Genomic DNA, 27,420 nt, shown 5'->3' with positions numbered 1-27,420 from the left:
CCTTGGACTTAATAAAGTCATCTTAGAAAGACACATCGATTGCTTCATAATACGTAGCAAAGGACAATAACAATGGCAACAACAATAAGCACTGGATATTTACTGCCATTTGGTCACGCATTATTTGCAATGAAGGTTGCACACAACGTTGTTGCACATCTCTGAAAATTGACGTCCTGTGTTTGTTGCAGCCTTTTCTTCTCCCTTGTGCCTTAGTGCTAATTCAACCATGTATTCTGAAGCGAGGCATCAACTAACGTGCTTTCATGCATGAACTCTAGGCTTCTTTTTGTACCACTGCTACAACTGCCCCGGCCGCTCAATGGAAGTACGTTTCCATTGAGCGGCCGTGTTACTGCTGTTCTGTGGCGCCAGCAACGTCTTGACGCCAGCGAAAAGGCAAAATGCCCAACGGAAACAAAATGGCGCTGAGCTCTAAGAGACCATTCCCTACTCAAGTAATGGTTTTAAAGAACCAGTTTTCTTGTAGCCATCTTGTAGCAGATGCTGAAGATGTGTAACCTTCCTCTCATAGAAGGAAGAAAAAGAGAAAACCGGTCCGTCTTGTACGTGACGTCTGCTCTTTGCCACTTTCTCACCCATTGTTTGTGAAGAGGGCGCTCGAGTACTCTTCGTGTGTCAAGCCAAGCCAGAAGCAACTCGGCAGCAGGCACCGGCCCCAGCTGGGTGCTTCGAAGCTGAGCGCGAAGTTAAATTTATCTTAGTTCAACAACTTTGTCTAGCTTGCTTCGCCGCTGATCTACGTACAGTCATCTTCGCCAAAAATGTCTCGACCGGCTACGCAGAGTGGTGCTTCGAAATCCAAGCGCGGACCCGGGGAAGCCGGAAAGTTGTACTTGGCTGCGTACAATTTTTTCCAGTGTGCCGGGTGAGTTTCCCCTATTATTTTCTTCTTAGGGTAACTACCGGGCAGTCGTCGTGACACATTTAGAAGACTCCTAATTTACCGTTGACAACGTTCGGATAATAAGCGCCATGCTTGAGTCGGTCTTCTATCTCCTCAGATCCGTGTAGTACACTCGAACCAACGCTGCTCGAACAAGACAAGCGTGAACGCACTCACGATCACGTTCGAGGACGCACAGCACGGAACAGCGATCTGCTGATTACATCCGTGTATCGTTGAGCCTGAAAGGCAGCCCTGCACCGGTATCCTGTAGTGTTCGGCTGCATAGCCTTCGCTGTGCATATCGAGCAGCATTTCCTTGCTTCTCAGTTTGCTTTTGGCCAAACTGTCTTGTTTGAGAACAATGTCTGCTCAGGCCGCTGAGGTGGTTCCATAAACGTTAGCTGCGACCTTACCCGCTGCAGAATTCCCACAGAAGCGCGCGCTAACACTTTATGCCTTTCGCTTTGTTGAGGAGGAAAAACGGACGCACTCGTGATTACTTCCTCTAAAGGGGCTACGTCGCGTCGCACCCTTGGGAGCTGCTGCAATATTGTGGTGCGCGCGCTGTGTTTCACGTTTTCCTGCAGGCTGCGTGGTCGACTTAAGTGTGTTAACTCTTCTCCGGTTGTCGAGTTCCCGCATGTCGCGTTGCTGCTCCCATATTGGCCGCGAATGTGTTGCCTTGGTGATAACGTCACTTCGAAAGGGCGCTCGCTCGTTCGACCGTGTGAAAGTGCGATAGCGATGGATAAGATCTAGTGTTCGTATCACGGACGGCATCGGTCGTGGAAAAAGAGCCATGGTCAGACGTTTCTCTGTATCGCGGCCTTTTCAAGGATTAATGGTAAAAGGTTGAAAGTGTGCGGCTCGAGTGAATGTGACTAAGAACAGCGAATTACGGTTGCTTAGTACAGTATTATTCACTGAATTATTCACAATTAAATATGACTCAGTGCAGGACAAAACAATGATTGAGTGGACAAGGAGCGTTTTTTTTTTTTTCTACAAGCTGATAGCTTTTGCTAGGGATGAAGTTTACAATACGGGCAAGTACTTAAACTCACGTAAGTCAGTTCAAAACATTTAAGACGCATTGTCGTTTAGCTGTTGGGCAGGTATAAATGGACCGTCGGAAAAAGTTTGTGTGTGTGTGTGTGTGCGTGTATATATATATTTATTTATTTATTCAAAAGAACTTTACAGGCCCTATGGCAGGGCATAAAGTAAGGGGGGCATATTAAACAGTAAAGTTATAAAAAGTACTAATTTCCAACAGGAACAGGGCTGTAAAAAGATTACCGTGTTATACAATATTGAAGGCACAAGGAATACAAAGCAATATCTGAAGGCACACGAATACTTGTTACTGTTAACAGAGCACAGGAACACCGTTTATGAAAATGATATACAACATGGCAAAAATGCACGATAACATACACTAGATTGGCCACTCGTGAACGGTATTAAATGGGAAAAGCATGAGTAACTGAGAGTGGAACGTGTCGGGATTAGATATGGAGGCTATGTTATCAGGGAGGTCATTCCAGAGACGAATGGCACATGGTAGTGCAGATGAATTAAATGCATTTGTTTTACCGTATATGCGCATGAAACTGAACTGATTATGTAATCTGCGTGAAAAAGAGTGGGGTATTTGTAGTTGTAACCGGGTTCGTTTATTAGTGTAAATATATTTGTGGAATAAGCACAGAAGAGCGATGTTGCGGCGGATATCTAATGACGGCAACAGTAGGTCTAGTTTAATTTGTGTAATGCTTGAGTTTATACCGTAGTTACGGGATATGAACCGGGCTGCTCTATTTTGTATCATTTCCGTCATATTTATTAGGTAATATTGATGAGGGGACCAAATTGGGGAGGCGAATTCTAACTGTGGCAAAATGAATGTTTGGAAAGCAAGTTTTCGAATGTTTGGCGGGGCATTTCGCAAGTTGCGTCGTAGATAGCCAAGAGAATGTGATGCTTTGGCGCATGTAGAAGTGATGTGTGGGGCCCATGAAAGATTCTCTGTAAGAACAACACCAAGGTACTTATGTGATGAAGTGTGGGAAAGCATAGTGTTATTAAGATGATACGAATATTTAGAATTTACACATTTTCGGCTGAAGCACATCACCTCGCACTTTGTAAAGTTTAGTGTCATGAGCCATTTGTTACACCAGTTAGCGATAAGGTTAAGATCTGCTTGAAGTTTCAAGTGATCGTCAGTCGTGTGAATAGGACGGTAGATTATGCAGTCATTGGCAAAAAGGCGCATGCAGGAAGTCATCTGGGTGGGTAAGTCGTTAATGTAGATTAAGAAGAGTAAGGGGCCGAGGATGCTGCCTTGTGGCACACCAGAGCTAACAGAAGAAGGCGGGGAAGAGAAATTGTTAACAACAGTTAACTGTTCTCGAAAAGAAAGAAAATTACGAATCCAGGATAATGTTAAAGAGTCAAGTCGTAGGGCAGATAATTTAGAAATTACGCGACAGTGGGGCACGCGGTCAAAAGCTTTAGAAAAGTCAAAGATACAGTCAGTTTGAAGGTTGCAGTCCATGTTAAAGTGCAAGTCAGTCGTTAGCTCAAACAATTGCGTGTCACAAGAAAATCCCTTCCTAAAACCATGCTGATTAGAAAAAAAGAAATTGTGAGCTTCTAGGTGGCTGTACACGTGGGAAGTGATTATGTGCTCGAGCATTTTGCAACATATGCAGGTTAAAGATATGGGCCGATAGTTGTCAGGTGTATGAACATCTCCAGATTTGTGAATTGGTATTATTTTTCCTATTAACCAATTGGTGGGGAACTTTCCAGATGCTAGGGATTGTTGAAAAATATGGCATAAGATCTTGCTTGAGGCAGCGATGGTGTTATTTAAAATCTTAGAATTAATGTTGTCAATACCGGCGGAAGTAGATATTTTGAGGTTACTAATGAGTAATTTAACGCCTTCAACAGTGATATCGATTAGTTCCATGTATGCGGCATCAAGTTCCGGAAAAGTTGAAACATTGGAAAAGTCCTCCTGAGTGAAAACAGACGAAAAAAATGTGTTGAATACGGTGGGGCAATCGGCACTAGAAATAGGTATGTTTTCTGTTCCGTGCAAAGTTATGGTGTTAGTATATCTTGTCGGAGATATGGTTTGCCAAAATTTTTTAGGATTGGAAGTTAGCAGCGATGGTAGGTCTTGAGAGTAGTATTTATCTTTGGCGGAAGATATTGCTGAGCAGTAATTGTTTAAACTGTCTTTGTATATCTGCCAAGCCTCAGCAGTGCGCACGCGTTTAGCCCTGTTATAAGAACGCTTCTTTCTATTCCTTAGTTTGCGAAGAGACTTGTTGAACCAAGGGCTGGATTTGTTAGTTATGGAGACTATTGGGACGTAACGGTCTACTAATGCAGTTAATTTGTCCCTGAAGAGCACCCGTCCATATATTATGAAGAGCATCTGTCCACCCGTCATATATATATATGTATCTATATATATGCCTGCCCTGCTAACCTCTTAAAAGTCAACATCGATAATGTTGCCTTCATACGATTGAACTGAACAATCTCATTACATCATTTAATTTGAGTAACTCTCTTACTTTAGTTGTTTATTTGTTTTTATGTAGCTTTCTTGCCTGTACCTGAAGTTTCAGTAACAAGTGTTCCCGCTTTTGTGAGTGACTACTTGGGGCGGTGAATGTCCTGTTCTTGTACCACAAATTTCATGCCAGGTTAACTGCTCTGCCTTTGACATTTTGTTTTCCTTGCTTCCTTCCTTCATCCCAAATCACAACACTGAAGTAACAGTAGTGTCTCTTCAGGTCTAATTGATAGTCTACTAGCATTCAGACTTTCATTTGCCTATTTACTTTTTTCACCCACTGTGCCTAGGTCTTGTACTTGACCTTTCTTATAAAACATAAAGGCCTTCATGACGCAGCCTTCTGTCTTGCGAATAGTGTGCATAGCTGGTAACTTCGAACTTATCGAAAACTTTGGACTATGGACGGATGAGCCCTGTCCATCTAGGTCACTAAAGGCATCTTTTGTGATACTAAAACCCCTGTTTAGTACTACTGACCTATTTAGTAACAATATAACTCGTTAGCTATTTTATAAATTGTATCTACCATTACAACTTGATTTGCCATGAGGGCTCAGTAGCCATGGAATTCTGTTGCTAAGCATGGGGTCGTGTGTTTGATTCCATCCATGTATTGGCTACATTCCAATGAGAGTGGAAGGTAAAAATGTTTGTGCATGTTAAACAAACCCCAGAGAGAATTAATCTGGATCCTGCTGCTTGGTAGCTCACATAGCCTGGGTGTTGCTGTAGGACATTCATTCATTAATTCATTCAATCAATGAACCAAGCTAGCTTATTTTCTCCACAATTATGCACTTGGACGGAGTTTTCAGCACAGTTTTTACGTTCAATACTTGATGCTAAAAATTCTGCTGGCATTGTCAGCTGATGCCTGTCTTTTTTGTTTTTTCCTGCTGGCAGATGGAGCTACATACTGTTCTGCACACTCCATCACCTGACGCAGAGGCGCACCTTCAAGGGCGTGTGGCCGGTGGTTTCCTGCCCCACCGAGTTATTTCAGACGCTGGCGCTCCTTGAGGTGAGCTGCTTTTGTAGTTGAACAAGTCCGGAGGTGATTTTCGCTGCTTGAGATTGGTTGCAGGCGTGAGGGCCTTAGAAACAGACGGGGGCCTTGTAAGCAAAAATTAAGCACTTTAAAGATTCTAAAGGTTAATCATTTAAACATTCTTATTCCTGAAAAAGCAAGTTGCTGGAAGGAAGGTGTTGCTTTTTCAGCTCGTCATCTTGGAAAATACTGTTTTAGCAGTCTAGTGGCTATGTAATGTAGACAAGGCTGTATGATGAAATTAGTAAAATTTTCAGGCATAGGACGGAGTAAACTGACACAAGACAAGGGTAAATGGAGTTTGCTATGAGAGGGCTTTGTCCTGCAGTGGACATAAATTAGGCAGATAAGGATGATTATGGTCATGGGGGATTGCTGTAGATGTAGACGGCACTTGCAGAAATACACATTTACTGCTGAAAGAATGGGCGCAGAAACAAAGCTAAAAGAAAACATTGATGACAAAACTGGCGATTGCCAAATATGTTTATATGTTCAGGGGCAAATGTCTTAAGATAGTGGGGTATCTGTACTGTACACAGGGAATAATAAACTAAGTATATCACTAGAATCATAATGTGTAATCAGATAGGTAGAGGTGAGAGATTAGGACTTGATGACGCTGACAAATGTCAGGTGTGCCTTCGTCACATACAGATAAAATCAGGCACATGGAAACACAAAACCAGTTTGCCATCATACAATCCACGCTTCGATAATTGCCTCTATTTTACTGCAGTAACTTTCAATGGAAGATTTTAACAGACTTTAATTTTAAAGGATATTTAATGTCAGCCAACTAGTTTATCCATTCGATTTAGTATGAATGGGCCCTCTCAGCTACCTTTGACCACGAAGGCAACATTATTCTGATCTGCTTTGTGAAGCCAGAATTATGAATTAATTGAAAGCAGTGTTTGAGTTAAGCGGATCTGTAACTGCATTGAAAACATATTAGGTTAACCAAAATTTTGAGGTCTGTTTGGATTGACCGATGTTTTGAATTGGCCCCGTTTGAACCATTGCAGGCCAACCCAGCTCTATATTCTACCGCCTGTTGTTGTTTGTGTCTTTTTTGAGTTATGTCAATGTGATATTCTATTCAAACAATGCTAAATTAAAGAGAAGGGAACTAGTCATAGTATATTTGTTCTTCTTAACTGGACAGGGAAATGTGGCCAAGACACTTCTCTTTCTATTGTGCATTGTCTTTCTTTTTCCGCCAGGTGGTCCATTGTCTTGTCGGTCTGGTGTCCAGCAATGCCTTCCTGACACTCATCCAAATCCTCTCACGACTCATGGTCGTCTGGGGCATTCTTGTGCCTGTGCCTGAGGTGCGTGTGCACAGTTGCCCGTGTTGCTTTTTGATGAGAAGTGACTGCATTGAAAATTTTTACTGCACTGCACCTTTCTCTGGAAAATGCCTGGTTGCTATAATCTAGCGTAGTGCACTTGTGTTGCATGACATCTTAAAAAAAAAAGGGAGACAAAGATATCTTCATAGCAATTCTTTCGTAGCCAGCATGTATATGACAGAAGTGCAATATCGTCAGTCTACAAAATAAAAACTTTTGTGTGCTTTGGTTAAACATAGCACCATGACATGTCACCATTAGTGCCGCTGCTTGCATCTAGTCAGTGACCTCTGGTATACATCTATGCCTGTATTTCTTTGCTATCCTAGAACGATCCATTGTTAATGTAATTCTTGGACTGCTTGGAACTGTTTTATTGATTTAAGCTAGCCTCTTTTGCCTGCTTTGTGCCAAATTTGTAGTGAGTGAGAATATTAAAAGGAACTGAGGGGCTCAATTTATTATTAGTTAAAGCCACATGAAACCAACAGACAATGAAACCAGGGAAAGCCCAGGGGAAATTAGTTTAACTTAAATGTAGCAATAATAAAAAAGGAAATGAAACTAGACGAAAATGCAACTTGGTGCTGCAAACCCACATCTTCGGCAGTATGCATGTGACAATGTACCAGTTGAACTATGGTGGTGGTTGTGTCCCTGTCAACTCACTTGAGTAATTGTGTATCTCTACAAAAGTAGGCCTTGGAGTGTTAGCCAGCACCATTCGTGGATATGGTGGTGAGCATGTAACTTCCTTTAAGCGTAGGCATCACATAATATGTGAACTTAGGAGCAAGCAACTGGTACATAAGCTATTTAACCTATTGTAAGCTACCTTATGGCATCAAGGCTGCCAAACTCAAGGCCCTCGCTACTCGCTGAGCAAGAATATGGGGGACTGAGGGGATCAGCTTTTGTTGATCACAACCATATAAAGCAAACGGACAGTAAAGCTATGGAAGACATAGGGGCAATTAACTAAAATTGTACAACAGGTGAGGTTTGGCAAGTTCATGTGGTTATAACATGTAGGGCATTATGCCTTGTTTTGCTTGCAACATTATGAGGTGACTGATCTGTTCATTTATGTTGTGCCCTTCTCTTGTTTCTACCCCTAGTGACATGCACAGCTATACAGTGGACTCTTTTTAAACGGAACCTCAAAGGACCAGGGACATTGGTTCCATTTATCAGAAGTTCCATTTACTGAGAGACAAAGCTGAATACAATTGCATGAATACGAAACCAACCAACCATGAGGATGGTGTTCTGTTTAAAAGGCAGTTCCGTTTATCGAGATTCGACTGTACATGCTTTTAACAGTGCAAAGTCAAAGTAACTGCTATGTTTGTATCTTCTTTGTCCATACCGCAATGTGCATCTTTAATTCACACTATGAAATATGCGGACAAGCCTATTGTTGATGCAAGTACCTGTAACATGCAGTGCCAAGACCAGTTCGGCATTCTGATGCTGTTGGTTGCATGGTGCCTGGCAGAGATCACACGATATGCATTCTACGGGACCACACTGTACAACTCGTGCCCATATTTGCTGTCCTGGTGCAGGTGAACCACATTTTGCCAATATTTTTATTTCTGTTTGCGTATGCACACTGGAGATGCCGTCTGAGTGCGCCAATTTTTTTTCCCTTCGGAAGACTAAAACACTCCTAGCAAAAAGCTGCTAGGTGCATACTTATTGTATGTCTGTGCCAACAACAGGCTCTGTTTGACAGTATCCAGCCAAACTTTGTGTTAATGAAGTTGCATGCAACACGAAAGTATCTTTGTCGTAGCTGATATTCGTTGTAAGCATATCTTCATTTCATGCTGATATTGTGGGAAACACTTTAGATTTACTTTGCTATATCCGATAATTCATTATATCCATGTTCATTATATCGTGGTTCAGCTGTATATGTTGAAAGCTGTTGAAAACATCATTTAGAGTGTTGTCACTAAATTAATAGAAGGCTTACAACTCTGCATTGACCTGTGCACAAAAAGAAGTCGTGCAATGATAGTGGACTTCTGATCCAGTTTTGTTTGAATCTATTCCAGTATAGCAGATTTTCGTGAATTCGACTCCGGTTACTTCGATCCCGGAGTAGTACGTCTTGTGTGGACAGGCCTGCGTCGAAACCGAACTTGGTGTCCAGCAGGTGCTTGTTGTCTTCGAAGTGTCTCTGTAGTCTTGTGTTTATAATTTTCTCATACACCTTGCTGAGGCAGTACATGAGCAAGATTGGACTGAGGTTTTCAACTGCCAATTTCTTGCCCGGTTTGTGTATCATGGTTATCGTGTGTGTTTCTATGTCGCTGGCACCGTACCTTGTTCCCAGTGTTGGTTGAGAAAGGCCATGAGCTCGGAGGTGGACTTGTCGCTGAGGTTTCTTATCATGGTGTTCATTATGCCGTCTGTGCCTGCCGCTGTGCTATGGGTGGTGGCTTTGATGGCCGCTCTCATTTCATTTTCTGTGATATGTTTGCCCAATAGTGGGTTGTGTGGAAGTGGGATCTCCATAGCACTTCATCTTGATGAGGTCTTGTTGGCTGCCTGGGTAGGTGTTTAGTAACCGCTCCAGGGCCTTGTGTCCCTCTCCTTTGGTTTTGGTGGGGTTCAGGATGGCTTTGAGTATGTGCCACGTCTTGGCCATACCCAGGGTGCCACCGAAGGAGTCGCAGAATCCGTGCCAGTTCGCCAAGGTGAGTTGCACGTCAGATCCTTCTGCTTCCGCTGTTATTTGTGCTATGCGTGCCTTCAGTTTCCTGTTGTTCTGTGTTTTCCAGTGGGGGTGAGGCCCCACTTGGCATCCCACAGGTGTAGTAAGCGGGGATCTGTCTCTGGAGTCTCTACTGTTCTGGCGATTTCCTTTGTGTGGTGTTATGTAAACAGAGTTTGTCGTACCAATCTTCCAGATTCGTGATTGTGTCTGCGTCCTGTTCTTGGGCTTCCCTGATTTTTCGTCAATAAGCGAGTTTGGCTGTGCCGATATGCCTGCGCAGGCGTCCGATCTGCAGTGTTATGCTGAATATGTAGTGATTGCTGCCCAAGCTTTTGAGTGTGTTGAACCATTCAGCTCGCGTGGTTTGTGTGATGAAGGCAAGGTTGGGAGTGGTGTCGTATGTTACGCTGTTCCTTTCCGTTGATGGTATGTTTGGGTCTATGATGAGTGTGAGGTGACACTGTTCAATTAGTGTTTCTAGCTGGAGACCCTTCCAGTCCTGCCTCTGGTACCGTCACAATGTGTCCTGAGCATTGAAATCATTTACAATTACGAAGGAGCTGTCTTTGGCGAGGCAGAGGGTGTCCCTAAAGAGTTTGCCAACGTTTGCCCGCGTTTGGCTCGGAGGGGTTAGTAGATGTTTAGGACAAAGGCACTGTTTCTGGTTGCGTTTGTAGACGAGTTCGAGGAGTGCATGTAGTACGACTACATTGTCTATGGGTTTGTGTTGTATGGTTGCTATGTTTTTGTCTACGAGTGTGGTTACCTTCCACTTGTCATCTGACTTGTGTGGTATTCCTCGTAACCATGTAGTGTTGGGCGGGTACCGGACTCTTGTAGGGTTATGTGCCCTGGTGGCTTTGAAGATTGATTGATCAATTGTGTCAGCAGCCTCTATTTCCTTCGGTACCCACGGCAGTTCCGTTGCCGAATTTCTAAGTTTTCTTTGACTTGCCTGTGTGGTTTAGTCATTATTGGATGTTGTGGTCGGTGATGGTATGATCGGGGGGTATTTGGTTCAGTCCTGTCACAGATGTGGCCTTGTAGAGGTTCTGTCGTAGTGGTTGATTCGGGGACTGTTATAATCGGGTAAATGCAGCTAAATAAATCAGAGGTGTGTTGTGCCGCTTTACCTGCATCTTGTTTTACTCGACCTGCCAGTCCCGTCAAGGTCGAATTAACGCAAGTCAGTTGAATGTAGATACAAAGGTAAGTGGAACCAAGTATTCACGCTGTATACTTGGTCGATCACCTTTAGGGATATCCCTTGCAGTGTTAATTTATTGCATGAGCCAACAGACAGGATACCTATATCTCTATCCAGGTGCCGCACTGGATACGTCATGCGGAAAAGACTAAGATTTTTGGATGTCTTGTGCAGCATTAAGTCATTCGCTCTGTAAAGCAGTGAATACTGCAATGACGTCCTTAGTACGACATCAAGAAATTGACAGTAGCACGACACCGTCGGCAACAATGATGACAATATGTTCCAAGAATTTACCATATCTGACGTCCTTTTCTCTCTTAGCCTGCCCACAAGAACAATTCAAATTGCATTAAACTAGCATATTACATAGCAGTGTTATACTGCCAGTATTATATTATGCTCAAATATGATTCCTTAGGACATTGATACCTTGTGAATCTTCTCCTGAAAGTGGTCAACCAAGAATACACACCTTGCTTTATCTGGAGCAGGTGTTTTGCTCTGTGGATGGGCATTTCTTTCATGTGGTTGTTCGAGACCAGATTCACATTTTATACTGGGCATTCTGGGTCAATTTACTTGGCAGGTGATCATATTGTGTTCTGCTATCAGGGATGTGGGGAAGTCCTAGTGTGTTGCTTGCCTGCAGTGTATGACCTTTCACGCTCACATGCAGTACACCAGCCTTGATATAGCTGGCGCAGCATACAGAAATATGCATCGCACATAGCAGAGAGTATTAAAGTACTGAGCTTTGATATAGTGAAGCATGTGAAAAGACTACGGTATAGCAAAGGATTTGCACCAGATTAAGTGAAGCATTTGCAAAATCTGGCACATTTCGGGCAGTGGCAAAACAGACCCCTATGATGGTTCGGAAGAGTCCAAGGGCAGCTTTTCTGTCTGTCAAGTACGAGCTTGTTTGGATTTCCATGCACAAGCAGGGGGGGGGGCAAAGGTGTCTTTCTTTTCTTTTCTTTTAATCTGCCATAGTGGAAACACCAATTTTTTTTTCACTTCTTCCCTAGTGCCTATTACTTATTTGCATTTCTCATTTGTTGCAGATACTCCTTCTTTCTGGTGCTGTACCCAACAGGCGTGTCGGTAAGTGTTACGATTGTAGCACATCTCATTTCTGTTCAACATCCACCTAGTATTCTGCTAGATCTACTGGACTGCTTGAAACCGAGTATACTGAAGCACTATCCTCCACTCTTCTACCCAGGGCGAGATTGTGACAATGGTGGCAGCCTTGCCGTTCATTCGCAAGCGGGGCCTCTTCACGTACTCTCTGCCAAACCACCTCAACTTCTCCTTTGATTACTACGTGTTCGTCATCCTTGTCATTGCCTCCTACCTGCCCTGTAAGTCTATGCTCTTTTGGAAAGTATGTGTACAACTGCAATTTGAAACGAAATACAGTCAAAAGTGTGAGTTGCGCATGTGTGTGTGTTCTTGTGGCCAAAGAAGTGTGTTGAGTACAAGTAACTTGAGGGAGGGATAAAATGCTTTGTGCATATTAAGACCCTGGATGCAGTCCTTTTATAAAGCAGGGCCAGAGGCAGCCATGTTCCTTCCTCTTTTGATCGCAGTGGTGGTGGTGTCTTGTTGAGTTCTAACAGCCTAGTCAAATTTCATGCCAGAGAACATAAACCGTAACGGAACAGAATTAAAGGTACAGTGGAACATGCAGAGTATCGTCAATATTTTGTGTTTTTGCCTTGCAAGAGAACATATGTTAGGTTGGTTTATGAACACATTGCATGATGGTGTTATGGACTATTGTTACTTGACTTTAATGGCGAATAGCTGTTAAGGGCCAACAGGCAACTAAATTTTGGTCTGTGTAGAAAAAGCATTGCTTCACATAGTTTCACACCTTTGTGCAAGCTTTTCTTGCATTTAATATATAAGTGGGTGTGTTGTGAAAAGTTTGCAAAAATAAGGTAGTCTTTTTGATACCAAACTGGAAAAAATTGTCACTTTTACTACTTTCTGGCATTGACACAGAACCCGGATCGCTGAGAATCTTCTAGTCTAGGCAGCATCTGTGGTGTGCGGGAAATCTGAGACAGTGGTACTGGATCTTTGCATCACATCTGCTAACCACTAGCTAGGGGCTTGTGTCATCTGCTTATGTGCTACTTAAATAGCACAGCAGCTTTGCCAAAATTGCTTTATTAGCATATAGTACTACTAGTCACTTATAACCGATTTAGCCAGTGTGAAATTTAATTGCTGCTGGCCTTTAAAGTTGCACTGTGTGATTTTTTGGCTAATGTGTGTGCAATGCCAATATCGCCACCCATATTAATATTAGCAAGTCATTAGGCTGCAGGCGCATTGTGGTAGCTAAATTATTTGACATATTTTTGGCACATTATGATGCTTGTATTGAATATTTTGACAGTCTCGCAGGAAGTCAGTGTGGTGGCAGAAGCTTTACCTTGCACACTGTACCTTCAGCTCTCCACATTATTGCATATGATTGTACAGTTGGCTTCAAAAGATTATGGGGCATGAGTTCCACCAAAAGGTTGAATTTCCATATGGTTTAGGTTTGTGCTTGCAGACAAGCAAAACTAGACTACAACTCTATGCTGTTTTCTATTACTAGTACTGTATAGCAAAAGGCATGACATTGGACTATAGTTTATCAACAGTAATCAAAACTACAAAGGCTAGAGATAGAGACCTCTCCTTCCCTCACATTCATGACTGAAAAGTAGCGCATCATATATAAAAGATCTAACTATGCATCATGTAATTAGATGAAAAATTTTTCTCATTCTCCTATGTTGCACAATTCTGTATTTATTACGTGGAAAGTGTTGTAGATCGCAACCTATCTACCATCAAATAGACAAATTGATGCAGTTGTAATATAGGAAATAGTTTCTCTGTGCAAAGCATTACATATATAAAGAAACTGCAATAGAATCATGTGATGCATGAAGGCTTCCATGACCACACTATTTTAGTAGCTTCTGCGACATTGCTTACAAAGTATAAAACGGAGTATATACAGTAGAATTTTTGATCGATTAATACGGACCCGGAAAACACGATTTTTTTCGGCACCAATGTTCAGTACGTCGCCAAACTGTGATCGTGTGATACGTTTTCCGGCCGCTAGATCCCGTGTAAACAAGAAAACGCGTGAGGCGCGCAATCGAAAACAGTAAACAGCTGCCCACCGCGGCAGCTTCACAGCAATACACGTCCGCCCGTCTCACGTGAAAACGCCGGCGCGCACCGTTTCCCACTTCGGTACGAGCAAAACTTCTCCGGGGTTGTCGCACGCAGCATTCACGGCTATCGCCGCCAATCCCGTTGCCATAAGCATCTTGCATTCCCATGTTGCGTTCCACAGCGCGTGGTGCCGTCGAAAGCGTAGTGCACGCTTTTAATAGGCGATAACCGAAACGCGCCGCCATTCCCTGCTGCAGACTGCGATCGTATACGTCTTCCGGCCGCTCGATCCCGTGTGAACAAGAAAATGCGTGAGGCGCGCGATCGAGAACAGTATATAGCTGCCCGTCTCGCGTGAAAACGACGGCGTGCACGGCTTCTTATTTCGGTACCAGCAAATCTACGCCCGGGTCGTCGCACGCAGCATACACAGCTATCGCCGCCAAACCTATTGCGATAAGCATCTTCACTTATCAGTTTTAAAGCGCGTGGTGCGTAGTCACTAGCGCCATTGGTAGCGTACTGCACACTTTTAGTGGGCGATTATTCAAATGCGCCGCTGTTCCCTGCTGCAGGTGTCGTGATGTTGCCAGCAAGTTTCGCTTCGGCGTTGCCCGTCAGCTCGATTTCCCGTCGCCCTCTTAAAACAACACGCGACGGGAAAACAACAAAAAGCGTCTCGGCGTCTCATGCCGCAACGATCCGCGCGAGCGATGCTTCGCATTACGTAGATGCCAACAGCAGTCGAGTGTCACGTTTTTTTGTTACTTCGGATCGTATGTTTTTTTGGTTAGGTTTTTTTCTCGCGTTTTTCCCCCAAAACGTCTGAACGAGGTTCTACTGGGTTCATTTTTGAAGGCATGGGAAACCCATAAAACAGAGGTTAGAAAAGCTTGACGTGACTCAAGGCACTACGAACTGTTTGTATATTGCATTGTGCAGAACTGTATGTAACTGACTTGCATTTAGACTGTGCCAGTGGTGCAGTGACAACAGAATATTCCTATGCCTACCTTCTGCAATCCTCTCCTTTTCTTTGTCCCTTCGTGTTTTTGTTCAGTTTTGAACTTTTTCACTGCGTGTTCTAATAATAAACAAAAGACAGTTGTTAATTAGCACTCGTGCCATGTCTTTATAGTCTCTGTCCACATTTGTTGCACTGGTTCTCACACTCTACTAACACAGGCTGGAAGTCCGAATGCCATACAGCGTGCCCAGGCTGCAAAAAATAAAACATATGAAGCTTTTTGTCAGATTCGGCACTCCTTAAACTTTTGATGCTGTTAGCATAACTTAGCATAGGATTTGTGCGAGACTCTGTAAGCACTTACTACACATGTACAGATAACATTTGCTGGGATATGAGAAAAGAGTGCGCCACGCCAATTCAATCACACTCTCTGCCTTTTGCCTTGCACAACAGGCTTTAAGCAAGCACTGATTGCAATGTGGTGTGAACATTTCCCAAATGTTGATAGAAAAGTTACAAACTTGTGAATTTTCTATTTCAGTTTTTCCCCAGCTTTTCGGCCACCTTCTGAAGCAACGGAAACGGTTCCTGGCACCTGCTGACGATTCCAAGAGGATGTGAAGACAGGGGCTTTCCACCCCTGGGATAAAGTTGCATTAGTGGGACTGAAACATGCACAGTGCATCCTACAGACAAGTTATTCCGAAGGGACTATTGACCACAGCACATTCCGGGCAAACATGCGGTGATTTTGTTTACACACGGAGTGTTTCAGTGCTTTGATGCTACTTTCAGGCAACTTACTTCCATGTTGGTGAAAGCGTGTCGTGAAGGGACCACATGGTGGTTTCGGATAACTTCAGTGAAAACAGCTGTTTGTTCTCAGTGTTTTTAAAATAAAGATTGACGGGGAGTCACCCTTCAAAACAACTTTCTGCTATTCCACATTCAGTGTGAAATACAGGAGGTGGCAACATCGGTCAACACCTCTGGGAGAACAATGTTCATAACACAATGGTTCCTCCAGTGGCACCAAGACATCATAAGTCATGTTCTTGCCAATTAGCAGGTCGCAGATATGACTAATGTATACTGGAAGAGACTTGGAAATTGGCCCTGTTCTGATGACAGCATTTGCACTTGTGTGACAGTCTTCATTAGAGGAAGAATCTTCTCCGGCTTGTCTCCATTTCGTGTCTCTGCGAAAGAACAAACATAACAAGTTAGTAAACAAGCATTCTGCACTGACAGGAAGGCCGACAAGTTACCAATACTAGTTCACTAATCAGCCAACCAGGTCTTTCATCGCACCTGAGGAAGACCAGCGAAAAAATTGAGATGCAAACACAACAGAAAGAAGAGACATCACAAGCGTTGTGGTGTCTTCTTTCTGTTGTGCTTGAGTCTTAATTTTTTTGCTGGTTTTCTCAAGTGTCAGCATGGCCCAGCAACAGCACTTTGACCACATCCACGAAAACCTATTTGCAGGTTGCTCGCAAGTCAACAGCCAGCAAACATATTGTAGAAAACATACAGATGGAAGCAAGCCAGTGTATGAGCCAGTATCAAATTGACTTCCAAGCTATCCCTTAACACCCAAAAAATGAAATGGAAAACAATCCAAGGGGAGAGTCTATTCCTCTCTAGGCACAAGGCAGCTGTGCTTAAATGTGATGTGACTTGAGTAACCCTATGATGTCATTAACTTGGGGCTTGCTATTGAACTCCCTGGCTATTAAACTTGCATTCGGATATGTAATGGCCACTTTACAATAAATTGTACTGACTATTGATACAACAAAGATTCACATCCTCCTGCTTAAAATAAAAGAGCTCACGAGGTTGACATTTGGCCTTTTCTGTGCCTGTCAAAATACAATGCTGCACGGTGGGGGGGGGGGAGGTCTTTCCTTGGACACACTTTAGAGGGTCAAAGTCATTCTCTCCATGGGCACATACACTAAACTGCATGAAAAGAAACGGGAAAGGGTACAAAACAGAAAAAAAAAAAGATGTTCTCCTGTGTAAGCGTGTAGGCCTGCATTCCTCTTTACAGTGGATAATTAAACACTGGTTTCATTATCACATTGGCCATTGTATCACAGTGAAACTGGAATGGAGATGCCACACAATCATTCACTGTAGGTCCTATTAATTACTTCATCCATTAAAAGCACCTGTGTTCTATTTTCTTTCTTTTTTGCGGGTTCAAAAGCTGCCAAGTCCACTCTTGCTTCTGTAACACTGTTGTTCTAATCTCAGCAAACAAAGGCACTGTCATTTGCAAATAGCTTAGCAGCAGCTGCAAGAAACAGAACGCAAGTGCATCTAAATGGCAGCGTGACTTGGTGCAATAACCTACCTGGACAATTAAAGCAAAATTGGTTCAAGCATGCCCAAAAGTACCTGCCTGAGATGAGTATACTACAATAAACTTCCCTGCTGGATGCAACCCTCACCTTGAGCACCCACTCATACTCTCCAAACTTGGAGTCGAAGGTCCCCTTCTGGAGGCTCTTGAGCCGCAGCGTGAACCGGGGTCCAATCTCCTGGATGCTCACCTTCTCAGCGTTCCTGAACTCGTACCTGAATCCAGAAATGAGTGCCTTTTCAATTGTCCAACAAACCCGAACTTATGCCAATGACTTGAGCACGGCTGTTCCCCTCTGCTGGCTACAGTGGACGACCAACCTGTGGTGCCGGAAGAAGATGTAGTCTCTCTGGTTGTGGAAGGTGACAACCCGGCGCCCTTGGAACTCGGGGTCATAGTGGAACAGTGAGGCCAGCATGCGTGCCACAGAATGGCCCAGCCTTGTGTTGAAGTTGTTTAGAATCACTTCTGGACGGTGGGCACTGTACGCAGCACGACCCTGCATGAACGAGCCCATGTGAGCAGGTGAACCACAAAGGGGCTGCCATTCACTGCATGTGTGGTGAGAGATGGTTATAGCAAGGCCACAGTCCTGCTCACTAATTTTGGGGAATATTGTTGTCATTTAACATGGAATGCTGACTTTTAAAAGGAATGGCACACTTCCCAACAGTGTACTGAATTCGGATTTCATGTTAAGATCTTTAGAGCACTCCAGCAACGAGCTTGTTGTGCAGGCAAGATTTGTGACAGCAGCTGCCACAGTTCTTTGCATAGAACAATGTACTATTTGTATTCTACTGCACTCTGAGAACTGAATGTGGCTTCTGTTGCGGCACTTCACAGGTACAGTTACAACATTAACTACTCTTCTAAAAAAAAAAATTATTGATTTCTTTATTCTCCTCGCTCCTTGCATGCAACAGCCTCGATCACTAGTTGAAATCATGTTACACATCTGCTACCATGGCTATGCGTTTTCCATTTTCCTTATTATTTCTACACTTCAATTAACAAAGAGCAATTAACTTCCCCTGTATTTTTCTTGACTTTACATCGCGAAGCCAAGCTTCGTGATGTTAAAAAAAAAAAAAAAAAAAAAAAAAAAAAAAATTTAGTCCCTCTGCACTCTTTTTCTTGATATGTACTAAGGAGGAAGAAATTATAGACCAGAGCAGCATCCCAAAAAATTCCCATATTTGATGGCACAGCTGTGCAACATAGAATTCTGTCTGTGCATTGCATTGGTTGAACCCATGATGTGGGCTGTGAAAAAAATTTCCTTTTTTTTTTGCAACATCTGAGGCCTCCACACTTTCGCTCGTGACTGTATAGTCTATTCTTTGCACTTCATAAGGCATTAGATTACTGACCTTGATGTCTTTGCAGAACTTCACATTGCTTATCCTGAAGTACGCAGTTGGCCCATCTGGTAAGTGTGTCAAGAGGAGTCCATCTGAAAGGCAGGAAGGGTATCGAATGTTAAATTCTGAGTGCCTAAGGACACCTAAGAGCTATGCCCTAAAATAGATGCTAAAGTAGACTCTTCAACTACACTTCTGTAACATGAACTGGATTAGCCTTATTGGCAGAGACGTAATGATGCAGAAAGGCAAAACTTATGGTGGCACTATCTTGAAACTTGTGATACAGCTTTCTGTGATGTCGTAGACTGACACTGCTTCTTAAAATCAGCTTTTTTTTCCTGCAAAAGTAAACCCATCATGCATGAATGCAACAGTCTCATCATCCCATAAAACTCCTCATCTAGTTAACTATAAGACTCGCTGCTTCTTTGCACATGCGGAGTGTTTGCTGCTGGTATAAAATGTATAAATGTTGTTGGGATTGCGTTTGTCCATTTCGTAATGGCGCCATAGCGCAGCACGTTTTGGGCTTGGGGCCACATCGCGGCAAAGTCGCTTTCAAAGTTGGTGTGCCTGCACCACCGCTTTCCCTCTCTTTTTTCCTCCGACGTTGCCACACAGCAGCGATACTGTAAAACATTTGCTGTGCACCCTCAAACGGACCAGGGGCTCATCCGATGGGTCTCTTTGGGTGAGAACCTGCGTCCCTTCTTTTCTGGCAGCTTGCACCAACCGCTGGAGTGGGGGGCGCGGGAAGCTCTCGGACAGTGAAACGGTGCATACTGAACGAATTCCAATTCTCCCAGGCAGCCCTTTTGCCAACCGGCTTTGCCGAGGGTCCTTGACCCGACGCGGGTGCACACCTATTTGCTGCTCCTGTTCTTGGAGGCTATGCCAAAGAGACGCGGCTCACTTCACGTGTGTGATCGTACTGCCCTGGGTTGCACCTTGAGGCTGTATCGAACTGAAGGAACATTACCCTGGCAGCACGGTCATTCAGAGCCGTCATCCTGTATAGCGGCGTGTTACAACGTTTGCTGGTACTCTTGAGCCACCCTTGATTTGCGGGAGCTCTGGCTCGCGCGCACACCACCGAAAGGGCGTAACAGTTAGACCATGCCAAGGTAGTCGTCTAAAATAAACGCCTTCCTTGTACTCTGCCCCTTCTTGTGGTGCTCGGTATTACTCCCAGTGGAGACCGAATGAACATCCACTTAGCGCACACGCAACACACACGGCTGAGACCCCCTTAGGAAGCGGATCCTTGGACCCGTGCCGTGGTCTAGGTGACTGCCGGTGGAGCACTGTGAGACAGAGACCACAATGTTCTAGTAATCTAGTTGTCTTATATCATTGATAACTGTATTATGCATATTTCCCCTTAGTTTGCATTATTGCTGTCACTAGTTTATTGCATTAAGTTTGTATTCTGTTTGCTTTTTCTTGCCATTTTCATTGTTTAGAGCTGTGTTCTTTGAATACCATATTGGGTTGTGTAAGGCCCAGACTCTTCTTATTCCTCAATTTTTACTAAGTACGGGCCTTTCACGAGACAGGCTTAAAGCTAGTACTGAAGCCTTGTATTGCGCTCAGAATGCTATGTAAATAAATGCAACCTCTGGTGGCCAACTATAAACACATATACAGTCACACACAGATTTTTTGGACATAGACTAGTGCCACCCTGTAGCGGCTTTTCAGGCACGTGAGTATGCGCATGACGCTAAGTGAATCTTTTTATCCAGATTTCCTGCACTCCTAAGTGAGAGTGCATGCACATGGAAATGCGGTACTTGTCTCTGCAAAAAAAAAAAAAAGAAAGACTGCTTCCATTTTGTAGTACTAAATTAGTGTACTTTTGCACAAGTACAGCATTTTTCTGTGCCCCCACCAACCCACTTTTGTTTTTTCTGTAACCCGCCCCACCCTTTCCTTCTTGCAATGTTCCTAACTCTGTAAGCTCTGAGGTAAATGTATAAGTAATTATTCTAGTAATCTAGTTGTCTTATATCATTGGGTAACAGCGAATTCAGGGAGTGCATCACAAAGACAGGGGCAGCATTGCCAAGTGATCATTTTTGGGGATACAGTCACTTTCGCATGATTTGTCACTGTGCGAGGAGAGCATGCTTGGTAAATTGCCAGGAATTTTGTCACCTGCGCACACTGACACATTTGGTGCAGAGTGGGATGAAATCTCACCAAAGTGATTACTTGAACATGCTGGCTAAGGGTGAACAGTTGTGATTTATTATAATCACACTTGAACCTGTTGTTTCTGATGTCCTCTGCAGCATTATCTGACCATTTGTCAAAATTTCTGCAGCTTTCCTCTTTCCAAAAATTGTAATTCCTGACATATTCTCATCGCCACCGGTCCTACCACATAATAGAGATTACAGGTGACCAGAAATGACACAATAATATTTACTTGTAACTCTGATCACAACTGATAAAAGAAGCCTAAACCCACCACAATTTTAGCTGAATGCAAGGTAGTACTCCGAGCAAACGATTACCATCAGCTTCAGTATATTTCTCATTCGTATAATTTTACATCGGTATCATGCAAAATATTTGAACATATTTTATATAAAGGAATAATGAATAATTTAAATGAACATAATGTACTGATCAAGGAACAAATGAATTTCAAAAGGGACTGTCCTGTTCAACACAGCTCATTGAGTTCTATGATGGCATGGTATCGAATGCAGATGCAGGTGGGCAAGTAGACGGGAAAGTATTTTACACAGTATTGCGCACACTTCTATTATTTAAACTTAATCTACTCCACATTGATCCTATTGTATTGAAATGGATAGAAAGTTACCTGTCTCAAAGGAGTCAATGTGTTACTATGAATGGAAAATGTTCTGATTATGTGCATCACATCAGGAGTACCAAAGAACTCCGTTTTGGGTCCACCTTTATTTTTAATTTAAGTTAATGATGTCTCTGGTTGTGCGCTACATGGAATATGAAATTAGATATACAAAAGTGTGTGCATCCTTCCTTTACCCCAAAGTGTAAGCCAATCCCATTACAGTACAACTTGTAAAACCCCTCATGTAAAACCCCTCGTCAGGGGCATTTGAGGAATAAATAAACAAAATAGTGTTGCACTGAAACAGGACAGTATGCACAAGTACCTAGGTATAATATTGTCATTGGAATTTTAATGGAAATTTTATCTAAACAGTGTCGTAATTAAAGCTGGTAAAGCATTAAACTTCATTCAACAACCTCGCGTTGTTTGCATGCGAAATTAAAAAGCATGGCCTATTTTACTTGCATTTGCCCAATTTTCGGATATGGCTGTGTCGTGTGGGATCCTGCCGAAGTTACACTCATTACTGCTCTAAAGCATATGCCGAATTGCCAGGTTCACATTGGTGCAGTATCTAAGGGGTGAGAGTTGCATGGCAATGAAAGATAGACTTGGCTGGAAATCCCTTTCCATTCATCGCAGGAAACTGAGGAAACTTTTATATTTAATTTACCATAGTAAAACTGCCATAAACAAGGAAACCTACATAAAGAAATGTCACTATAATCTCGAAGCACAGTCATCATGACAGCAATATCTTGGAGTACCAAACCAAGACGAACATGTATGCAAATTTTTTGTCCGAACAGTAAACCAGTGGAACAGACCGACAGAAAAGCGAGTGCATTGTGTAAATGAACATGTATTTTATTCGATGTTGTAACCTTCTGGCTCTAACGCCTTAGGGTGCTGCAGGGTAATCATTGAATAAAAAATGACCCCCCCCCCCCCCCCCGCCCCCAAAAAAAGAAAGTGTAGAAAAAGAAAGATAAATTTTTAGACAACCTGAATTAAATATTCTGTTTTGGGATATTTGTGATACCCCTGACACACGGGCACTCTAAAGTCCTTTAGGTAAGGGGACATCTACCGGAAAGGCGTTCAAGTGCAGTGACACACGACAAAGGAGTATCTCCTTTACGGCAAAGTTCCTTTTCGGGAAAGGAGATCGCGCAACTACTTTTCGAGCGGAAAAGGAGTTACTCTCGCACACAGCGTGCACAACTCGTCAATAGAAGGAAACCTGCCACACAACTACGGTGCCCATAGGTATTTTTTTTACCTTGCGAAAATGTTTTGATTGTTAGCGGTGATACAATTTGTCGAATAGCGAAGATTTCCTCTAGCTATACTCTCAAACGCTCGCATAACGTCGCTAGTGCCGCCATGTTGAATTCTGGCAGTGTCGTCGTCGTTTGCTGCGCGCATGTGGTGTGTTCATGTCGCGAGATGGAGACTGCACAATCATCGCCCGCAGGAAATACCCAGAAGAAACCACAGTTGTTGGAATAACATATTGAATAAAACGCGTTACGCCTGCGCGCACGAAGGAAGGGACGACAAAGACTTGAAAAAGGACGACAGAAACGTGGACATCACCAGAATAAACAGCATGCACAGCAAAACACCGGCTGCACATAGTTGCTGGACCAAGTTAAATGGCTGCTAACAACGCAAAAACGCGAATAAAATAAACGACTATAAGCATTATTAGTCATCAACAATGAAAACAGTATATTTTTAGGTTCTACAGTAGCTAAGTGTAATTAAATATGCAGCTTTTTAAGAATGTTTTCTCTCTTGTGGCTTTAACAGCCAGCGTTATTTTTCTTGCGGCGTTCATCTGAGGAACTACCTAAAGAAGTTCAGTGCGGTGCCGTGTGTCATCGGTGCAACTCCTTTCTGCAAAGGGTCCTTCAGAGTAGCAAAAGGGGTTTACTGGAAAGGACTTTAGTTTTGCCCGTGTGTCAGGGGTATGAAACAGGTACGTTGTTTACTTGGGCTTATTCTGAGACAGCTATCAGCTTGTTGGCTCAACTTTAGCACAGTTAGTAGTCCACTTTCTACAAAAGCAACGAAAGGAACAAGAGAAATGATGCCCATCAAACAGTCACTATTACACACAATATAGCCATCAGCTTATACAAGTGATGGCACTCTCATGCATAAGCTTTGTGAATAACGTCTGCAACTCACTGGGGTGCCTGCGGTCTTCATTAATCACAGCAATGTCCGAGTACCCGCGCTCAATCGCATGCTCGACTGTCTTCTTGATTCGTGAGCGGTTGCGCCACCGGAAATCAGCGTAGGGTATGCTCTGCTTGAGTTCACGGCAGAACTTGATGGTTCGCTGCAACAGGCACCACAGGAACACATGACAAAGATGCTGTAGATAACATGACTCTGGTTTGTTCACATTTATAAAAATTAAACTAAACTAAAGCCTTTCGTTAAAAGTAAAGTGTTTTAGTACTAGGCAGTAATAGGCTTCACATTCTTTTAAGCATGGAACAGTTGTCTGAGGACAGAGATTGCTTGGTTAAAAGATAAGCAGACCTGGATGGGTATTCTGTAAGGGTCCACCTAGTGGACTGTCCATTTCGGCCGCTGCTGATTAGCTAGGGCCGCTCGTCTCCTCCTCGCTCGTACAGCTGCATCCAATCAGTAGCGGCCAAAATGGACAGTCCACTAGGTGGACTCTAACAGAATACCCTACCAATACAACAATAGTGGGGTATCAACACGGGTTGAACAAAGAGCCAGCATCTGTAACTTTTTTTAGCGTGATGGGGGCAAACCTAGCATGCTGAAACATACAAAGACTAGCACAAGCTTTGGTGTGCTTCTCTAGGCAAAATTGTACACATGTTGTTTTCCAGTGATTTCAATCAAATGAGGCATGTACAATCTCTGCCAAAGGCTTATGGTGTAGCTGCTGTCTGCGACAAACCTGAGCTTGGAGCAGGTTTTTATCATAGTAACCTCTTTTACAAAAGGTTTGAACTGTCAACATTGAGCAGCTTCTTAATCTACACCTTTCTCATTTTCGGAGTGCAATATGAGATGCACTATGTGGCACAATATGACAATGAACCTTATGACAGAAAAATGACCATACGGATTGACCATATAGGTGCGGGTTGTCAAGCAAAGTGAACATAATGTGGACGTTGAAACAGAAAAACTAGTTGCCACCCTAAGACACCAAAACATTGCAACACAGACACTCCAAAGGCAGTAGTGCAGCAATGAAAGACACGCGATTACGTTGCGCCCTCTTGAAACTCACTGTGTGTGGGTTGTCACTTGTGGTGATGAGCAGCTTAGGGACATACTCCTTTCGGAAGTAGGCGGCCATTTCGTCCATCGCTTCATCCAGCTGGACCTGCAAGCGGTAAACAGTAGTGGTTGTGTTTTCTACCTGTCCAATGAGTTTAACAAAGAAGCAAAGGTAGTGTGTTTTATGGATACGAACCTCTTCATCGTCTGCCTGTACCATGGTGTCATCCGGTTCCCTGGTGTTTTCGATCGTACGCGGCGCCTGTTTTGGAGGTGCCTGGGTAAAGAGGTTGGAGAATGAGTGTATGAAGACAAACAGCTGCTGGCAGCGTAAATGTTGGGAGAGAGAGGGAGAGAGAAGAAAGAACAATCTTACATTTTCACCAAGGGCTTCAGCTTCTTTTCGACGTTTTTTCTGCGCTTGTTTCTTGAGCTGCAACATTTTGGAAAATTATTTCAGAATTCAGATCTTCACTTGTGCTAAATGGGCCGATAAAAAATACGCAAGATGCATCACGCAACCAAACCGACCTGTAAACGAGCATTTAGACATGTACACGTTTACACCAAGATGATTCGCGAACAACGGCCAATCATTACAGTCACGCTTTAGATTGAAATTCAAGCGATAGAAAATTCAACGAGCGGCTACCCTTGTGATAAGTAGGAAAAAGTGGAATCCGTTTGATTAACTACGTTTGTACCGTCAATAAGACGTCGGGAAAAGAACTTTGAAAGTACTAGACACAAGCTTCGACCCCTAAGGTTGCTCATTAGTAAGCTACCTAGCTACTAGTTATCAGTGACATCCAAATGTTTCATTCAATCCCGACCGACTCTCCACGTGGATTATGCAACCTCGATAATGCGGTCGGTTAACGCTGTCACGGGAAAAAGGTGGGATCAGTGCTTGCCTTTTGCTTGGCTCGTTTAAGCTTCAGGTATTCCTCGAGCCTCCTTTTCTTGTTTTTTATCTGCGAGATGTTTCGTTTGTGCACAGGAGCTTCTTCGACGCATTCGACCTCCATGTTGCTTTTCTCGCACTGGACCAACGTTGCCATATGAGCACCTTACGCATCTGCCAAACACACGTTGAATTACACCGTAATAAATAAAATTTACTTTACACATAGCGAACAAGCAAATATACTCTGCTTCATGTTTGTGAAAAAGATTAAGGTTATTAATTATAACGTCAATACAGGTTTTGTTCTTATTTCTGTAAACATAATTTGAATAACACAAACAGACCGTTACCGGAGCGTTCTCTAGCGCCAATGGTCGGGAGCGGTAACACAGGAAAGGCGGGAATGTTTAGGAGTGCTGCGCGCGGGAACTGCAACTTCTAGCTGCGGCGCGCGTACCAACGTCTTCGAATACAGCCAAGAAAAAGTAAGAACGTGAGTAAACGGTTCTACATAAAACGCTGAATTTAGTGAAGCAGGTCAGTGCACGACGCACAAGCGTATGCTTTTCTCGTCGGAGTTGTTTGTAGCTCCGCGGTGGTTTGTAGCTCCACAATTCCGAAACCGCGAACGGTCATTGCGAAACCAGGCGAAACTCGGTGAAACTAGATCTCCGAGATGGACTTTCATAATAATGCACGCAGTAACTTTTGGCGTATGTCGTTCGCAGAGCATGCGGTTGTGTGCAGCAACGATCCGTGCCTCAATCGAATCGTAATTTCGGCGCGTAAAACTTCATAATTTAATTTTTTTTAAGCAAGAACACCTAGACTAGCTTTTCAATCTGTTGCCGATTCCGGTCGTAACGAAGGCGCAGTGACGAGTGAACCAATAACAATTCAGGGCAATTATTGTGGCGAATAATCCTTGCAATATTCGGCCTTTTAGATACTGCAGGGAAAACCGGGAATTCTCGGATTTTCAGTAGTCAGGATATACCCAGGGAAATCTCATAGAATTTGTGCTTCTATAAGGGAAAATTAGCTGTAAATTTATTGAAATAGAATGTTGGGATAATGCAGAGAGGAATCTTAATGAATCTACTTCGACGCCGTGTCGTCGGCTGGAGGAGCGTACAGTCAACGTCCCACGTACCCCGGCCATAGAATTAATGTATAAGAACGTCTGAAATTTCGGACGCCAGAACTCTTTGCCGTCCAATTTTCCGGACTTTTTTAATCAAAACCACCACCGCCGCCATTTTGATAACCTTGCCGCCTCAACCGGCGCTCCCGCACGCAGATCCTCTGGCAGCCGTAGCCATCACCGCGACAACGCTAGGCCTAGCCGCTTCGACGTTCGCTTTTAAACTTGCCCTTCGGTGCTGTGTTTTTCATTGAAAGAATTCGTCGCTGTCAGCAATGGTAGTGACTCCGCCTCTCTGGTCTTCGCGATTAGCATCGAATCTCGGAAAGCACGTTGCGTTGCATAATGGCGGTTCCCGAAAGTCAGCTTCGCCTCAATACAGTAGTGTTAGGCTGTGAAGCGTACTCAAAAGTATTGCGGTGAAGCATAACAAGCCCGGGGAGGGGCAATTGTCATTGGACTGATACGATCTGGACCAGGTGAGGTGGGTCTTCACCGCAAGAATCAG

General features: G+C 43.5%; 2 protein-coding genes across 3 annotated transcripts; one reads left to right on the top strand and one right to left on the bottom strand.

The window, feature by feature from the left end:
* The first annotated feature begins 626 nt into the window (after positions 1-626).
* On the top strand, positions 627-15,944 carry Hacd1 (3-hydroxyacyl-CoA dehydratase 1). The gene is made up of 7 exons (XM_050186401.3): positions 627-889; positions 5,415-5,532; positions 6,786-6,893; positions 8,361-8,482; positions 11,917-11,956; positions 12,078-12,216; positions 15,556-15,944. Exons 1-7 carry the CDS (start codon positions 786-788, stop codon positions 15,633-15,635), a joined length of 711 nt encoding a protein of 236 aa, XP_050042358.1. The 5' UTR covers positions 627-785; the 3' UTR covers positions 15,636-15,944.
* Positions 15,929-25,920, bottom strand: LOC126539533 (ribosome production factor 1). Of its 2 annotated transcripts, XM_050186405.3 has the most exons (9): positions 25,776-25,919; positions 25,238-25,294; positions 25,058-25,138; positions 24,872-24,967; positions 23,779-23,932; positions 18,759-18,841; positions 17,706-17,884; positions 17,474-17,600; positions 15,929-16,213 (listed from the first exon to the last, which is right to left on the bottom strand). In XM_050186405.3, exons 1-9 carry the CDS (start codon positions 25,887-25,889, stop codon positions 16,172-16,174), a joined length of 933 nt encoding a protein of 310 aa, XP_050042362.3. In that variant the 5' UTR covers positions 25,890-25,919; the 3' UTR covers positions 15,929-16,171. The 2 variants fall into 2 exon arrangements, with proteins under 2 accessions (XP_050042362.3, XP_054931427.2); XM_055075452.2 differs by having other exon boundaries at positions 24,872-25,138; positions 25,776-25,920.
* Between the last annotated feature and the right edge of the window lie 1,500 nt (positions 25,921-27,420).

Source organism: Dermacentor andersoni, chromosome 11 (assembly GCF_023375885.2).
Source record: "Dermacentor andersoni chromosome 11, qqDerAnde1_hic_scaffold, whole genome shotgun sequence".
Taxonomy (NCBI): domain Eukaryota; kingdom Metazoa; phylum Arthropoda; class Arachnida; order Ixodida; family Ixodidae; genus Dermacentor; species Dermacentor andersoni.
Note: the sequence above shows the minus strand (reverse complement) of the source record. Positions and strands in the feature narration are given on the sequence as shown.